This window comes from Gadus macrocephalus, chromosome 9 (genome assembly GCF_031168955.1).
Source record: "Gadus macrocephalus chromosome 9, ASM3116895v1".
Classification (NCBI taxonomy): Eukaryota; Metazoa; Chordata; class Actinopteri; order Gadiformes; family Gadidae; genus Gadus; species Gadus macrocephalus.
This window is the reverse complement of record NC_082390.1, coordinates 21,669,678-21,688,455: the sequence shown is the minus strand read 5'-3', so window position 1 is coordinate 21,688,455 and position 18,778 is coordinate 21,669,678. Positions and strand designations below refer to the sequence as shown.

At 46.6% G+C, this 18,778-nt stretch overlaps 1 protein-coding gene and 1 long non-coding RNA gene across 4 annotated transcripts in view; one reads left to right on the top strand and one right to left on the bottom strand.

Annotated features, from left to right (window-relative positions):
• Positions 1–3,179: 3,179 nt before the first annotated feature.
• Positions 3,180–4,497, top strand: LOC132464818 (uncharacterized). Its single transcript, XR_009527356.1, has 2 exons — positions 3,180–3,286; positions 3,777–4,497. It is a non-coding gene; the product is annotated as an uncharacterized LOC132464818 (long non-coding RNA).
• Positions 4,498–17,865: 13,368 nt separating this feature from the next.
• ampd3b (adenosine monophosphate deaminase 3b) overlaps positions 17,866–18,778 on the bottom strand; it is a 28,570-nt gene continuing 27,657 nt past the window's right edge. For all 3 annotated transcript variants that reach the window (XM_060061421.1, XM_060061423.1, XM_060061422.1), the window contains one exon: positions 17,866–18,513. In XM_060061421.1, the coding sequence (XP_059917404.1) occupies positions 18,331–18,513 (183 nt within the window). In that variant the 3' untranslated portion in view covers positions 17,866–18,330. The remainder of the gene's footprint in view (positions 18,514–18,778) is intronic.

Here is an 18,778-nt window from a genome sequence, read left to right as displayed (position 1 = left end):
AGGTGGAAAGTAACGAATTACATTACTCGCGTTACTGTAATTGAGTAGCTTTTTTGTGTACTTGTACCTTTTTAACTACTTTTTAAAATGTGTAATTTTACTTTTACTTAAGTACATTTTCTTTGGAGTAATGTACTTCGGTACATTTTACAGCACAAGCGTTACTGAGTAAAAAAAAATCTCACTGAAACAAAAAAAACGTGTTCTGGTAATGAATTATGGGATGTAAAAAACTGAACGTTGTGCCCCTGCGTGCCGGCAGCTCTAGAATTCTAGCCTAGAACCTAGTTCTTTTATAAAGAGTGTTGGCGCGTACGATCTGTCTCTCACTCAAACGATGATGGCTGACATGGAGGCAGACGATGGAGATTCACCTGCTACTTCAGAGGAGACCAACACGAGCCGTTCATCCTCTAACCTAGTGCACCCCTGGCCCTATCTTGAAAACATGTTCAGCTTCGTGGAGAAACGTGGAGAAAGCTATATCATGTAATGTTAACTATGTGTGCCGAAGAAGTCCAACATATCAGCTTACAAGAATTCGAAGTCGAATCTCCGAAAGCACGTTGAGGTAAGTCATGTTTCTCGTGCCTTTCCAGGTTTAAACTGACAACAAGCTAGCCATATCCCGAAAACTGTATGGTACTGCTAATACTGTAATACAATATTGAAGTAGCAACCTGTTGGCACTGTGATGGCAGTTAGCTAGAACTATGCCCACTAATGTGCTTATTCAGTTGGCTAATAATAGTATAAGCACGTTAGCTTGCTAACCTGCCGTTATCCGTCCTACCAAATGCATCCATCAGGCCAGAAAGCATTTTAAACAAAACAAATAAGCCCAATGTTTCAATTGACAGCCGCAGATATGTAAACGGTCAACTGTCAACTGCCATTGCCAATGCCAACTACGACAGATTTGAGCTGAAGCATACTATGACAGAGGTGATCCCGCGCTAGTTTGCTACTCCACTCTGCCATTTGACATCCGTTAGAGGCGTCGTCAGGCCCTTTTTACTGGGGCACGTGCCCCAGTAAAAGTCTCCAGTGCCCCAGTAAAATTCCATTGATCATCATTAAATTAATCTGCAGAAGCGCCGCTCTCGCTATGGAATCGGCAGGATTCATCAAGTGCATCTCCTGCTGCCTCGGGAGTCCTCAGTCGAGCCTGCCACTTACCAGCCAATCAAAAAACGAAAGGGGCCACATAAAAGCCAATCAGAAAATTTACGATTTAACGCAACAACCAATGAAAAAAATCAGTTATTTCCGGATTCGTCCACGTGACTCTTCTGAATGTTTCGTTGGAAACCACGGGAGCTGGAAACAGCGCAGAGTATAGTCATCTCCTGTTTTAACGTTACAACAAATGCACAACTTGTTTGACACAAACAATGACAACTTGATTGCTGTTAGAGAATGTTGCCCACATAAATAGCACCAGTTTTTCAATACTGAGCGTCTGTAGCCTGTCGTTTTATAACACACACACGCGCACGCACGCACGCACGCGCACGCACACACACACACACACACACACACACACACGGAAAATTAATAATCTTCAAAATTTGAGGAAGTTTTAGTGGCCAAAAACTTCCTTAACACTAAAAAGGAAAATACAGCTTAATAGTGAAAAAATAATCATTTAAAAAGGCTCTATGCAGTAGTGTATGGCCTTATTTAGTTAAATTTAAGAGCTTTGATGTTCTATAACATTTTCCAGGTTGATTGGTGACAATGAGCCACCTCACCTTAAGTCAGAAATTATATTTTAAACCTTGTTTCTGGCCTTTATAGTCCATGTCGTTCTGGCAAAATTATGCTGTTTCCACACAGCTTCTAAATAAATATAGATGTGTAGACTTCTCCTGATAAAGAGGTGAAGGTCATAAAGAGACTTTTTGTTTATTTGTCAGTTACCTTATTTGTAAATCTTTGAGATGTGTATGTGTTTAAATACATATCATTGTACGGTACTCATGAATCTATCTTTGAATCTTTACCTTTACCAGTGCTTTAATATAGCCTACAGTATGACAGTGACAATGATTTTGAAGCTCGTACATACCCTTCTGTATCCATCTATTTCATATTGTGCCCACGTAATAAAATAAAATAAAATAAGTATTGGCAGTTGGAGGCCTGTGCCCCAGTAAAACTCTAGGTCTAGCAACGCCCCTGGGGTTAAACACAGCACACTGATGATTAGCGAGTGCGAGACATGTTGCAGGTTTTGTGACCAAAATGTTCATTCAGATGCACAAAATATATAGTGTGTATAGATTCAGAAAACATGTCTGCATATAATAAATAGTTAAAATGCTAAATGTTAAATTAAGGTAATGATATACATACCAATGAAAATATTTGTGTATTTGTGTGTTTTCAGAGGAGACATCCGTCAAAAATTAAGGCCTTCATTGACTGCTTGGCAACACGAAAACGGGCATTGGACTCGGAGCCTCAAGAAGTGGTAGCCAAGCAAGTCAAACTGGATGAGATGATGGCAGCTGGTGTCGGCAGACGTGTGCCACAGTCAAAACTTGACAAGCTTGTGATGACCTTTATTTGTGATGGGCATCATGCCCTTTCTGTGGTAGAGCAACCAGCGTTCAAGGACCTCATAACCACGCTGAATCCCCAAAGCCATGTGATTTCAAGACCGACTCTTCGCATCAGAATACAGGAAGCAGCAAATCACATGAAGACAAACTTGATGTCACATCTCGCCAAGGTCCGTTATGTTGGTACCACCACTGACTGTTGGACGGCGCACCAACAAAGTTTCTTAGGAATGACGTTCCATTGGATAGACGAGCACACCCTGGAGAGGCAGTCTGCTGCACTGGCGTGCAAGCGGTTGAAGGGTTCCCACACTTTTGACATCTTGGCAGCTGCAATCGATGATATCCACTGTCAATATAAAATCAGGGGAAAAGTCGTGAGGACGACAACCGACAGTGGGTCCAATTTCATCAAAGCTTTCGCTGTCGTTGGGGAACACAGCCAGGATCCAGAGGAGTCCGACCCAGATTGTGAAGAACCCGATACCAATGAGCTGGTAGACGCATTCAGCATTTTGGAAGAGGACACTCGGCTGGAATTTCAACTCCCCTCACAACAAAGGTGTGCGTGCCATCTGCTGAACCTCGTGGCAACAACCGATGCAATGAAGGCAGAAGCCTTTGTGAGGTGAAGGAGGACCCAGAGCTCATTGCTGCTGCCATCCTCCTGCCTAAATTCAAGAGCAACTGGACTGACAGAGCCGATGTCATTGAAGCAGGTATAATCTCATTTTTTGACACTATGCCGTAATTATGCAGACATAATCTTTTGACATTATGCCCCCTAATTACTTGTGTTTCTACATTATTTGTGAAGTATGTGTGGCCCCGCTCCACTTCTACACACTCACTCACACACACACACACACACACTTGCGGCTGAGCATACAAAAAGTGATCATCCTGTATGGCTGTATTGGAGAAAAACTCCAAGTGCAGCACAGTAATTGTCCTAGTGCAGAGTGCAGATTCCTAGAGCAGAAAAGTTGTTCCTGATTGTTGGGGTGGGGTTATCCACCCAGGCATAATAATCCAGGTAGAAGCATGGGTGGTGGAAACAGCGACGAGAGGCATGCATGAATTCTGGAAATAAATTACTAAAAATTGTATGGTGATTTCTGCATTTGTATAAACTCCTCTTGTCTATTTAATCAAAACATGTCAGAAATACTCAATATGTGCATATGTTGTGTGTTTGGCTCTCAACAGGCCTGACCTATGTGAGGCAGCACCTTGACAGGATGGCAGAGGTGGAAGAGGTCGTTGGGGAAACTTCATCTGATGATGAGGAGGACTTCTTCACATCCATGAAGGTCAGAAGATCACAAGGCACGGGGGAGCTGGATGGGTATCTTGCCTGTGCATCAAGTAAGATGGATCTCCTCCAGTCATTTCCACACATCAAGAAACTCGCCCTCAAACTCACAGGTCTGCCTGCGTCAGCTGCCTGTGAAAGGCTTTTCAGCTGTGCCGGCCTGCTTTTCACCCCGAAGCGCGCTAGGATGAACGCAGTGAACTTTGAGAACCAACTCCTGCTCAAACTGAACAGGAAGTTTAGAGATTAATTCATAGTCCATCTAGCGTCTCTCTCTCTCACACACACACACACACACACACACACACACACACACACACACACACACACACACACACACACACACACACACACACACACACACACACACACACACACACACACACACACACACACACACACACACACAGAGCTCCCTCTCTCTCTCTCTCTCACACACACACACACACATAGAGCTCCCTCTCTCTCGCTCTCTCTTTCTCACACACACACACACACACACACACACACACACACACACACACACACACACACACACACACACACACACACACACACACACACACACACACACACACACACACACACACACACACACACACACACACACACACACACACACACACACAGAGCTCTCTCGCGCTCTCTCTCTCACACACAGACAGCCACAACAGCCAACAAGAGTATTTGTTTGTTTTCTATTTCCATTGTTTATTTATGGAATGTTTTGAAACCTGTTCTTTTTTTTTAAATGTCTGCACTTTTGATGAGTCTCTTTAGGTTTTTCTATGAAGATGTTCTGTTAAGATGTTAGATGTTTCTGTGGAATGTTTATTGGCGAGTTGAAACTGAAATGAAACCACAGTCAGTGCACAAGCACTTTTTGCTGAATGTAGCACTATGTAGTTTATGTAGCACTTTTTTAAATAAAAATAAATGTTTTGGAAATGATTTTACCGTGAGTAGTCATTTTGCCATTTGGGGCTGCTCCCTTGCATGGGTGAGGCATAAATGCAATTTTGTTGTGTGCAGTGACTGAGCACTGTGTGCTGTGTCACAATGACAATGGGAATTTGCCAGGTGGGCTTTCGATTTCCCAGGTGGGCTTTTGCACATCACAGTAGAGGCAGAAAACACTGATTGTAAAAAAGTTACTTTTTACTTTTACTTAAAGTACATTTTAAATTATTTACTTTTACTTGAGTAGATTTTTTGACCGGTAAATTTACTCGTACTTGAGTACAATTTCAACAGAGTAACAGTACTTGTACTTGAGTAAAATATTTTAGTACTCTTTCCACCTCTGTGTGCCGTTCACCGGGCTGTGCGGGATTATCACGCTTCCGGGTTCCGTTGGCGGGATTTGTCTTCGTTGTGCATGAACACTTCCGGCGTACTTCAACAATGGCTGAAACAAAGGCTAGATGTCACTGCTCTGTTCCACTTTGTACATCTAACAAACAACACCAACCCTACTTAAGTTTTCATGGATTCCCGACTGAATTTAGTCTATGGAAGAAGTGGATTCAAGCGGTTCGCCGGGATGAAGGGCCAAACTTTGAAATAAAACAAGGTAGCACGTTTGTTTGTAGCCGGCACTTTAGTGAATCAGACTACACTAACGCTACAGCTAGCAACCAACCGGGGTCACACCAAGCGACTGAAAATCGGGTCTGTACCCTCCTGTTTCCAGTGGAACAACTGGGGACTGCCAAGAAGTGGGTCTGTTTATAAAAAATCATCAACTCGCTTAGGCCATGACGTTCACCCAGCCCTCCCTCATGAGCAACCGCTGCCCTGTGAATAAGAGCCGATGGAGGAGATCGCAGCTTCGGTGGTGATGACAGAACATGATTTCGGTTCTGCTCCTAAACCAGGTTTGTCAGTGTTTGTTAGTGTTCTGAAATATTGGCCTACTATTACCCCATACTGTTCTTAAACCACCTACCTGACAGGATGTGCTACCTATGGTTTAATCACAGAATGGGCTCTTAGTAGGTTATACCGAGGAGGTAGGTCAACTTTTCAGAACTCGGGCACAAAATGTTTAGTCTTATTGATGTCCCAGCATTTGACCAAACCACAATGTGAAAAGCTTCATCACAAGTACAAATGTTGCATTCTATATCTGTAAAGGTGAATATTGAGCTATAAAAAGCAAATTTTAAAAGCAATATTGAGCTACAAAAAGCAATTTCTTTAGAGGTCCAAACTGCTTCCAATATGCAAGTCACAGCCAAAATCTGGGTTTTAATTTTTTTTCCTCATCTCATACAGGTGCACTGGATGCTGCTGCTGTACGCATACAGCAATTGGAAGAAACAGTTAAGGAGCTGATGAGAGCTGTCACAGCTGAAAGTGGTTCAAGACTTCAAGTGCCTTTTCACAGATTTTGTGTCTCAGACAAGGACATCCTTTTTTACACCAGATTCACATCAAGAGATGTTTTTTGTGACTTCCGGGAGGTTATTCAACCATCTGCTTCCATGTTGGTTTATTGGTCAAAAGCTCAGAAAAAGAAACAAACATTTTAACCCATTTCTCCCAATCCAACGTGTAGACTGCAACTGGTTGAGTTTTTTTCTCTTCTGCTGCCGGGTTGCTGCAGGCCTGCAAGAGAAGGTGCTGGCTGACATGTTTCAGGTCAGTGTGTTGTTGTTATACCGTGGGCCAACTACCGTTACCTGCTCCTTGGCTCCCTCCCCATCTGGATAAGTAAACAGCATGTCCACCATGCCAAGCAAATTTGTGCAGTACAGTCCAGATGATGATGTTCGGGTAATCATCGACTGCACCAAGGTGCAGTCGACGATTACCCGAACATCATCTTACAAGAACACAACAACCTTTAAGGCCTTGATTGGGATTGCCCCTTGTAGTGCTGTGACTTTTGTGTCAAATCTCTTCACCGGCTCCATCTCCGACCCAGAGCTGACTGAACGAAGTGGACTGCTGGATTTACTGGAGCCAGGAGATGGCTGCATGGCAGACAAGGGTTTCACCATCGAGAAGCCACTAGCTGATCGTGGGGCAACGCTGATTATACCACCCTTCAAGATGACAGGTAGGCATGAAAGGAATGAACATTTCAAATTAAAACTTTGACCCAAATGTGACCATTAAGATATGTAGACAAATGTTTAAGATGGACTGAAGCATTCACAATAATAATACGAATTAATTTATCTCTAACCACTGCGCAGTTCACCGAAGAGGATGCTCTGAAAACACAAGCAATCGCCCGACTTCGAATCCTCGTAGAAAGAGCAATAGGCAGAGTCAAGGAATACCGCATCTGGGAACGCACTGTCCTTTCACCTTGTCTGCGACAGTCAACCAGCTGTGGACCGTCTGCTGTGTGATGACCAACTTCCAGGGACCACTTGATTTAAAAGGCTACATCCCTGTTGAATAGTGTTTCTACTCAAACATGTACCTATAAATATAATATATAAATATTAAAACGAGAGGCACTGAACATTTGGAGTGGTCCCTTCATTTTTTCCGGAGCTGTAATTCTGTATACTGAAAACATTGTATATATTGAATGACATGTATGTAATTGAATGAGAAGTCTTTCATCTATAATCAATTTTAAAGTCGTCAGTCCATCCTGAAAGTATTCAAAATAATGTTAATATGTAATGTAGTAAATTATGTACTCAGAAAAAGGGAATGAATTAAATCATTTTATTCTTTCAGTTCCTTTATTCATTCAGTTCATTTCACATTCATTTCACTTTCTGCTGAAGATACACATTCATATATGTACCAAAGAAGTACAAGTCTACCTTATTTTTCATGTCTTATCATTTCATCATCCCTCCAGACTGAGCTGACGCCAAACTGACGTTAGCATAAGCCAACCTACCTAGCGTAAGCTAGCTTGCAGACACTCACATTCGTAGTCGATATATTTCTCGAAAAATAAACAATCCCTTGTCCAGTTTGGAGCGGGCTGTTATGGAGTGTTGTTCGGTAAGTCTGTAAACTTCAGAAAACGTGACTTTGGGTACATTTACCAGGGATGTCGTGAAAGTGAACTGCCGGTCCTCCATCATCAGTTCGCCAGAGTGATGAGTGATTCACCGGATGTCACAGTGCACAAAGAACACCGAATGCGGAAGTACTACGTATCAGCGTGATAATCCCTCTGCCGATGACACGAATAACAAGCGACTTTCGCGGTTGATTTTGATTTCCATTTTCTGGAACCAGGTGTGTTTGAAACCGCCTACTTGCTTACTGCTTACTACCTACTAAATATTTGGCTTAGGCCTACTTCTCGAATCCTTAAATAATGATTGAGCAATCCATTTGAGTAATCGACGTTCAGAAGACCGTCCTTACTTAACCACCTCAGATGACGTGAATCAAATGACGTGTCAATAACCTACCGCCCGGGCGCCGTTAATAAATATTATAAATAAATATATAAACGTCACATTTAACGTCACAGTACACCTTCAACCTAAGGATTTGCGGTGATATGTTAAAACAATTATTAAACAATTATTAAAAGCACTGCTGCTGCGGCTCCCCGTTTAGCGCCATTGCTTCCACTGTTCTTTTGAATAGACGCAGTGCATTCTGGGGCAGTTGAGTACGTCTAGTAAGCTAGCGATGCTTACTCAAAATCTTTCCGGAAGTAGAAGACATTCGGATACTACTCGCTTACCTAAAACTCGCTTACTACGTTCTGCTTACTCAATTTGACTTCATAGTTAGTAGGAGTAGTAAGCAAGTACGCGGTTTCGAACACACCCATAGTCTCATCTCCATAGGATGCGACTAGCAAGGACGCGTCCTAGCAAGGCTGCAGCCTTCACTTTGGGAAACAGCCATGGTTCCAGAAAATGGAAATCAAAATCAACCGCAAAAGTCGCTTGTTATTCGTGTCATCGGCAGAGCACTGTCAATCACGCACAGCCCGGTGAACGGCACATGTGATTGGAATGTACGTCAGCCGAGAGCAACCAATAGGTTTAGAGCTAAATGGTCCCGCCCCCAGGAACGTTTTTTTTCTTTTCAGATTCGACTGTCAGGAGTTTCAAAACGAGTGGCGTCAGAACACTGCCAATATTCACGTGACTCAAAGCTTGCGCCTGTGTGGTCAAATCTCTGAAAAGTCAGTGCTGAAAAGTCAGTTCTGAAAAAATACGTTGCAATGTCGTAAACGTACACCTTTACAAGTTTTTAAAACTAAATATTCAAACTTTCAAAACGTATTTCTCAATGTATGAACACCTGTTTGCAGAATCCCATTTACAAGGTTTCAAAACCGGGCAACAATGAAATACACTGTTAGAACAGTGCCAGATTTGAAACTCTGCAAATGCGCTGGTGAAATTGTTTGAACTTTGAAAATGTCTTGGTGTAAATGAAGATAAAATAGAACCCAAAATCATGTTTAGAGATGTTTGAATTTTAGTTTTAGTTTTTTTCAGGTTATAATCTCTTTTTTCAGTGTTGCAAAACCTTTTTTACAAGGTGTTGAGTTTTCAAACCCAGACTTACAAGCCTTTGAAACTTTTTTTTTCAGGTTTGAATTATGGCAGGAAACTGACTCCATACACCCCCACCCTCCTCCTTGACCCGCCTCGCTCCTCCTCATTTGCATTATAGCTACAGACACCAAAACAGCGCATTTGGGGGAAGCTCAATGTGCGACTGGCTCGGAGTGGCTGTAACTCTGCACCACGGCTGAATTTCGGGAACGTCTTTGAATACTGTGTTAGTTGCCCACTAATACCTATATTAAAGAATACATAAAATAGCATGTCATGGGACCTTTAAAGCAAAAAATAACAAACCGGCAAATATTCAATAAATGTTTGCTCAAAGAGAAGGGAGTTATTTTTTACGGGGATAATGAGCACGGGGAGACCAGTTTCCTTCGTCCCTTTGTTGGGAACTTGTTTATTTTGTAAAGCAAACATAACACATGCTCCAAACTAAATCATAACGGTCGATCCATGCGCTTCCTGGTTCCATCGAGGTCTCCGGATCTCTCTCTCTCACAGGTAACACCTCTCTCACAGGTAACACCTCTCTCAGGTAACACCTCTCTCAGGTAACACCTCTCTCAGGTAACATCTCACTCCTACTGCAACACAAAGCAGGCACATAAATACACATTCCCTGATTGGACCTGATCGCGGGCACCTGCTCGCAACCAGGTCCAACCCCCCCAGCCGATCCGGTGTTTTCCCAACCGTCCCCTACCTCCCCCTGCAGGCCAGACGTCGCACGTTCCCCCCTACATACCCCCACCGCCCGACACAGGCCGGGACATATCCGGCCGCCAACCTTCTCCCCCCCCCCGGAACGGGAGAGGAAGTCCGCCACGGCCATCTGCGCCCCGGGCCTGTGCACGACCCGAAAGTTGAAGGGCTGCAACGCGAGATACCACCGGGTGATCCTCGCGTTGACGTCCTTCATGCGGTGGAGCCACTGGAGGGGGGCGTGGTCGGAGTAGAGGGTGAACGCGCGCCCCAGCAGGTAGTAGCGAAGAGCCGACCGCCCATCGGATGGCGAGACATTCCTTTTCGACCTTTTCGACCCTCCCGATCCGATAGTTTTCTGCTCAGGTACAGCACCGGGCGGTCGACCCCTTCCACCTGCTGGGTCAGGACCACGCCCAACCCCCTATCAAACGCGTCCGTCTGCAGGGAAAAAGGGAGATCAAAGTCAGGAGCACACAGGACCGACTTTCCACAGAGGGCTGTTTTAATAGCCTCAAACAACACCTGACATGGCTCCAACCACTGGACTGTATTTGGGGCCCTCTTACGGGTGGGGTCGTTCAGGGGGCTGGCCAGGTCGGAGAAGTGTGGTACAAACTGCCGGTAGTACCCTGCCAGCCCCAAGAACCGCCTCATCTCTTTCTTGGTCCTGGGCCGAGGGGAGGCGGCGACCGCTGCGGTCTTCGCGACCTGTGACCGGACCACCCCCCCCCCCCAGGTGGTACCCCAGATACTGGATCTCCCTCCGCCCGATCACGCACTTCTTCGGGTTGGTCGTGAGCCCCGCCCGTCTCAGCGACTGAAGAACAGCCGCCACCTGCCGCATATGCTGCTCCCACGTTCCACTATAGATGACGATGTCATCAATGTAGGCAGCAGCATACGCGGCGTGGGGCCGTAACACCCGGTCCATCAGCCGCTGAAACGTGGCCGGGGCCCTGAACAACCCGAACGGAAGCACCTTAAACTGGTACAGACCGAGCGGAGTGGAGAACGCCGTTTTTTCCCGGGCTGCTGGAGACAGCGGAATCTGCCAGTAGCCCTTCGTGCAGTCCAGGGTCGTGTAATATGTGGCCATGCAAAGCCGGTCCACGAGTTCGTCGATCCGAGGCATTGGGTAGGCGTCGAACTTCGACACCGCATTCACTCTACGGTAGTCTACACAGAACCGGACAGACCCGTCCGGCTTCCCCACAAGCAGGACGGGACTGCACCAGTCACTGCGAGACTCCTCGACCACGCCCAACTCCAACATGGTTGCCAATTCACGCCGCACCACATCTTGTTTGTGGACGGGTAGCCTGTAGGGGCGTGTCCGCACCGTTAACCCGGGCTGCGTCTCGATGTTGTGAGTAATTAGCGGGGTGCGACAGGGCAGGGGCGAAAAGACGTCGGCGAACCGTAGTTGCAGACCGGCAACGTCCCGCGCCTGACTCCCTGAGAGACCCTCGCCCTGACCAACAGGGGGGGTGAGGCCTGGGCTAGGGACGTCCGGCCCGAGCTCTTCCTTCTCCGGTAACGTTGGCGCAAACGCGACAGGGACCGCAACGTTACACCTCTTTAGGAGGTTGATGTGATAGACCTGCTTGTTTTCGCCCCGGTCCGTCCGCACTACCTCGTAATCCACATCCCCAACCCGCCGTGTGACCACAAAGGGCCCTTGCCACTTCGCGAGTAATTTGTTGCTAGAGGTGGGCAATAGTACGAGGACCTTATCCCCCGGGGTGAGATGGCGTAATCTAGTCCCTCTGTCGTACAGGCGTCTCTGACTCTCCTGGGCTCGGTGCAAGTGCTCAAGTGACATTACCCCTAGTGAGTGAAGCTTCGCACGCAAGTCCATGACGTACTGGATTTCGTTCTTGCCGTCACTGGACCCCTCCTCCCAGTTTTCTTTAATGAGGTCCAGGACGCCCCTGGGCTTGCGCCCATAAAGCAACTCAAATGGGGAAAACCCTGTGGAAGCCTGGGGCACTTCCCGCACTGCAAACAACAGAGGGTCTAGCCATTGATGCCAATTCCGAGCATCCTCGTGTACGAATTTACGGATCATGGACTTTAACGTTAAAACGTTAAACCTCTCACACAAGCCGTCCGCGGCTGGGTGATAGACGCTTGTGCGGATGGCTTTGACCCTCAATAACCCGTAAAGTTCCCTAATCGTGCGTGACATGAAATTGGTGCCCTGGTCAGTGAGAATCTCCTTCGGGATTCCCACCCGCGATATGACCTGAAACAACGCCTGCGCAACACTCTTCGCGGAGATGTTGCGCAACGGAATTGCTTCCGGCCTCCGGGTTGCGTAGTCGATCAGGACTAACACAAATCGATACCCGTGTGTGGAACGTTCTAATGGCCCGATAATGTCCATGCCGACGCGATCGAAAGGGGCTTCCACCAGGGGAAGGGGCCGTAAGGGAGCCCTGGGGACGGCCGGGGGATTCACCAGTTGGCACTCGGGGCAGGATGCGCACCACCTGCGCACCTCTGCCCGAATCCCCGGCCGATAGAAGCGGGTCATTATCCGGTTAAGTGTTTTGTCGTACCCTAAGTGGCCCGCCATTGGGTTATAATGCGCCGCCTGGAAAACCATTTCCCGGCGGCTCCTGGGTACCAGCAACTGGGTGACAACCTCCTCACTCGGTGTCACGACTCACCCGATAAAGCCTATCCCTAACCACTATAAAGTGTGGGTAAGTCAGCGTTGCGTCTGGCCGGGCCTTACTCCCATCAATAACCATCACCTGGTTGTAGGCTGAGCTCAGTGTGGCGTCACGAGACTCCTCGAGGGGGAAATCCTCCACCGGTGGGAACCTCGGCGCTGGGACCTCGGGTTGGGGATCCCCCACCTCCCCCGATCCCTGAGCAGCGTCAGCCGCCCCCGCCTCGGCGCAGAACACAGCAAACGACTTACATGTCCCTACCGGTCGTGCCCGCACCCCCATAGTCCCCCTAAAAGCCTGTGGAAACCCAGCCCAATCCAACTCAAGAATCAGGGGATGCGTGAGGCTCGAACTAACCGCCGCCTTAACACTATGCTTTTTCCCCAACGAATTTCGATAGGGACCCAAGGATACTCGTGCACATCCCCGTGTACACACCTCACCACAACGCTCGACGCCTCTGTAACGGGCTCAATGATGAGATTGATTTCTTGGTCTCACAATCGATTTATTTGATCATGTTTTCTGTAACAGACAAAACACATTCCGTTTCTGGCAACAGTTCGCAATGAACGTCTTTCATTCAGAACTCGCGATACATTCTATTTCTTCATAAAACACAACAGGACGATCCCCTTGCGTGGTCACATGACCTTACTGGAGGGAAACATCGGCTACTACTACGCGCCAATGACTAGTCCGCAAACACATCGAGTCTAACTTAAACAAATGGCATAATTAACCTTTACATGTTATATTACAATCTATTAACTGATAGCATCATTGTGCACGAAACTAACACCAGCTCACCTGTAACAGACAAAACACATTCCGTTTCTGGCAACAGTTCGCAATGAACGTCTTTCATTCAGAACTCGCGATACATTCTATTTCTTCGAGCTCTGGTGATGCGTACCATAGCGCTGCTGCCCCCTAGTGGAATGGCTGGTGCATTTACAACCAACCTAACAGAAACTGGTTGAACTCAGCAGAACTACTAACTATCCTGAACCCAGGGTGCCACACCTCCACCAATGCCTCGGACCGCACCAGACGCTGGTGGATCATGGTTTGCATGCAGCCTGAGTCCAACAGCGCCTGGTTCGTACCCCGCTGTATCGTCACCGGGATTCGGTACGCCTCACCGGGACCGTGGGGAGGAGACGGGGCACCGATGACGCGGACGACCTGACCCACCTCCATCATAGGGCATTCCCGCCGGAGGTGGCCAGGCCGGCCGCACCGCCAGCACCCCTCCCCTGCCGTCTGAGCTCCTGTCTGTGGAGTGGGGGGGGGAAGCAACTCATGTGCCCGCTCTGGACCGGGCTCCCCCCTCTCGCCCTTGGTGCCGGTGTTGGTCTCTCCCGCCGCAGGGCCGCCGCACCGGCCCGTGGGCCTGCTACCGGCAGTCGCTGGCTCGCCGTTGGTGGAGGCAGGTGGCTCTCTGCTTGGACGACCGCAGCGGAGAGACTCTCGGGCCGGTGATATCGGACCCAGGCGGATGTCCTCGCCGGCAGCCCCTCCACAAATCTCTCCATGGCGACCTGCTCCACCACCTCCTCCGCTGTATTCCGGTTTGGAACCAGCCATCTCCTGGCCTGGTCCCTTGGCTGTTGGGCGAAGGCGAAGGGCCTGTCCCCCTCGCCGAAGGCCAGCGCCCGGAACCGCCGCCGATGTTCCTCCGGGTGCAGGCCCAGCCGATCCCGGATGGCTCGGGTGATGGCGTCATAGTCCCACTGAGCCCCGACCGGCAGACTGTGGGCGGCTAGCTGCGCCTCGCCCGTCAGGAGCGGTAGGAGACGGTGCGCCCACTCCTGGCGAGGCCACCCCGAGACCTCGGCCACCCCCTGGAAGGTCCCCAGAAAGACCTCTTTCAATCAATCAATCAATACAGTTCATACTGGCAAGTGAACTTCATCAGTTAAAGGTGCAGCAATTTCAGTATTTTTTTCAATTGACACTGCTCAACAGGCTATATTCATTACTACGTACTAACGTGTATACTACGCAATACTGGATACTCAGCCTGAAGTCAATGCTACAATACTAGATACTGAATTCTATACCACTTACTTAATACTCTACTAGTCAAGACTACAATACTGGGTACAGCAGTCAACACTACAATACTAGGAGCCGAAGACTACCACTCAATACCCTGTACCAGCAAGCACTTCAATGCTGGTACCAGCTCGACACGACTCGACTCAGCTCGCATTTTTTGCGTTTCCACCGCGAAAACATGGTATCTGGTACCTGAAGTGGCTGCTTTTTCTAGTACCGCCTCGCTCTAGGTTCCAAGCGAGCTGAGCCGATGCTAAAAGGTGACGTCGGCAGACGGCCGGCCACTGATTGGCCAGAGAGTGTGACGAAGTCACGAGAGCGACATGGCAACCATGCTGGTAACAGCCATAGCAGCGCCGCAGCCAACATATTCCACTTCTTCAACTTCTTCAACATGCCAGCTAATAATACGAACACGAATACCATCGCATCGATGTCCTCCATTGTTGTTATGTGGGTTCTGTCCATGTGTGGGTTGCGTAGGTGTTGTTTGCGTCGCGTACAAAAATACGTCACGGCCCTTTCGCGCAGCCGACCCCGCCCACGTCCAGGAGGTATTATTTGCGGTGGAAAAGGACCCGTGCTGCTACCGTGTCGAGTCGTGTCGTGTCGAGTCGTGTCGAGTCGAGTCGAGCTACATGTGCGGTGGAAAAGCGGCATAAACGACTCAATGCTGGGTACTACAGGCTACACTAATCACTAATGGGTACTAGAGTCTACAGTTATCCTATACATAGACGCAGAATTGGCTGCTGGGACGTGAGAAATGCGGCCGCCATCTTGAAGTTGGGATGGGAAGACAGGGAGCAGCATAAAGTCAGAGGGGAGATTGGAACAGAGGATGTATTTCTGCTTGGGGAACACAGTTTGGCATCGACAACCACCATTCGGACTTGCTCATTGGTTGTGTCTGTGTTTCATAAGATAATGCTGCACGGTTGCACCACATTGCCAAACTCGCCTCTCTTGAACTTCAGAAAGGATGTACGAAAAAGAAGCTATGCAAAACAGTCCTCTTTCAGGGTTTTAATCCCACACAGATATTGACATTTTTTACATTCACATTGCCTTGCGTACACTACATTGGTCAGTCTGCATTTACCCTTACTGCTTTTTATTTTATTTTGAATTTCACTCTTAATTCATGATAATCAGGCCTAATGCAATAGATTTATTTTCCACGTTAAACATTTTGTAATTTATTCTCTTATTTTTCAAACAGTGTAAATGGTCAGTCTGCATTTACCCTGGCTGCTTTTTATTGTATTTTGTCTCGTCCTGTATCAATTCCCACCTGCAAACTCCAGTCCATTCCATCCATCCATCCACAAATAAACATTCCATCAGCAGATTTGTATCATGACGCATTCTCATTTTAGTCAAAGTATAAGATAAAAACTTTCTTAACAGTATAATTGTAACCATGATATAAATGGAGTAATTTAAGTAACAATATTCAAATACTAACATTGTTGGGTAAGACAGAATTTGGTTTTATCTGAATCCAGTGAAACAGTTTTAGCTGATATAAAAACTTTCAGGTGTTTATATATGTTGTTTAAGTATTTGGCAGACGCTTATATATAAAACAATCAATATAAACATAATAATCTAAGGAAAGAATGTTGAACGATAAAAGTAAATACAAAATATCAATACAAAGCCCCAAGACAGAATAAACTTTGCTGCTGCAGCAAAGGTCAGACATACAGTCTATTAGCAGTCCCTCCAGAAAAACGTGATTATGTAATCGCATAATTCAACGCATAATCATACAAAGTCTGCATATTTATGCGGGGGCCGCATTTTTTCAAATATGCCGCACTTTCACCGAATAAATTGCTGATTTCCGCGCAAAATATGTGGGGCTTGCATGATTTCATAATCCCTGCATTTTCGTTGCAAAAAAGTCACATATATTTGTGACTTGTAGCACATATATAGTTGGAAAATTTTGCGTTTACTTCACACAAGAGCAGCCATTTCCCCCTGTTGCCATTGGAATGTTATGAAGTGACGTTATAACGCGACATGAACGTCATCGAAAAGCTGCATTTTTCGCATGTTCCCGCATTTTTCGCAAGTTCCCGCAATTTTTGCATGTTCCGGCAATTTCATTGCATAAATTGCAGAAATATGCCGCATATTTCATCGCATTTTTCAAGAAAACGTGCCGCATAATCAAGGATTTTTGGCCGCAACAATCACAAAAATGCCGCATTTTTCTGGAGGGACTGTATAAGGTAAGATATATAGATATCTAATGTATTCAAATTCATAAATTGTTTATGTAGGATATATATGTATATATAGCCTAAAGTAATCATATATTGTTGCTTCAAGTTAAAAATAGCTGACCGTTTTTTTTCCCCTTCTCTGGGATTATGTTCCCAGTTTTGATCTCGGACGTCTGGTCACTTGTAGCATATAAGAATATTCTATTACTGTTAAGCCAACTATGAATAATAAAACACGCTAAACCATGTGTCCTTTATCATAGCTACACATATGACGAAAAAACGCGTGAAAATCTGTGGTATTAAGTGAGGTACGATTAATTAAATGCGCTGACAGTTCATTGCTCCTGCCAAATGGATTGCACTGAGTGGAGCGGATCACCATTCCAAGATGGCTGCCCCGCGTCTCGTCAGCGCCAAGAGGGAATGCGTTCGATGCTCCGCCTATGATAATTTAAACTGAAATCTCATTGCTGGAACAGTGCTGGAGGAAATCCATTCAAGCGAGACCAAAGCCCAGTCTATGGACAAGAAGGCAACCTCCTGCAAAAAAGACCTATATGGAACCTTAGTCCTGCTCAAACTAAGGCCTAAGAACGCCAGCACAGGTACATATTCGTATTGTGAGCAGCAGAGTCAAAATTGTTGCGACTCTATGCTGCTGAATCAGTACCCTTCAGGTACGGAAGTTTCCGGAATTGTTACTGTGAGCACGAATAGAAAACCCCACTTTTGATTCCCCATGATCTGTAAGCATTGCACAAAATTACACTAGTATATCAAATAACGCTATGCTTTATTAATCATAGTTTCAAATGCAAAATACAGCTCAGTTAAGGATGGAGGATGTTGAACTTTAGGTGGCAGCAAACTCAAACAGAAATAGTGCAGTGTCAACTGCTCATATTGACCAGTTGAAGTCCACTGGTCTCAACTTGTAGGCTGTTCTGTTGGAACATCCTGCATCTGAAAGTCTCACTTGTGTTGTCAAAAATATATTGATTTTGAAAAAGTTCTGAAATGGTCAATCAAAATAAAACACAAAATAAATCATGGCGCTTAATAAAGCAGGAGCATTAAGCCAGTGCCGATGCAGTCACTTCCAAGACAAAGTTGATAAAAAAACATAAACAGAACACTCAAACTGGCAGGGCACTGATTGTTAAACGGGACGTCACGTCACTACGTCACGTCACTACGTCAGGTGACCTGTATGCACTGGTAGAATGTGAAAGGCGGACATCACTGGTCCGGGACGGGTGTAGTGGCAGCATCCATCTTCATGGCGTCCACCAGGAAGCTGAGCTCGTTGCACAGCGTCTCGTAGCGGTACGCCAGCCGGATCTGGGCCACGTTGGTCCGCCGGATGTCATTGCCCTGGTGGCCGTCCTGCAGGTAATTTGGACCCAGGAAGTGCTGTTTCTCCTGGGGGGGGGAGGTTGTTAATCAGCATCCAGTTAGTTAGACTAGTGTTATGCTAGCTAAAGGTGTATTCCTCAACGGCTCCTCCGGCAAAGTGCCCTACGTCCAGCCCTACACCACACACCCCCTGGGGGTACTTATTATTATATATTTATATCCAAAAGTGAGCCCTAAGGACTAAGGACTCACAGACTTAATTGATCTCAGGTGCTAAGTGAGTGAGTGTGTGAGGCCACATGGGCTCAGATTGGTATAAATGGGATTGGGA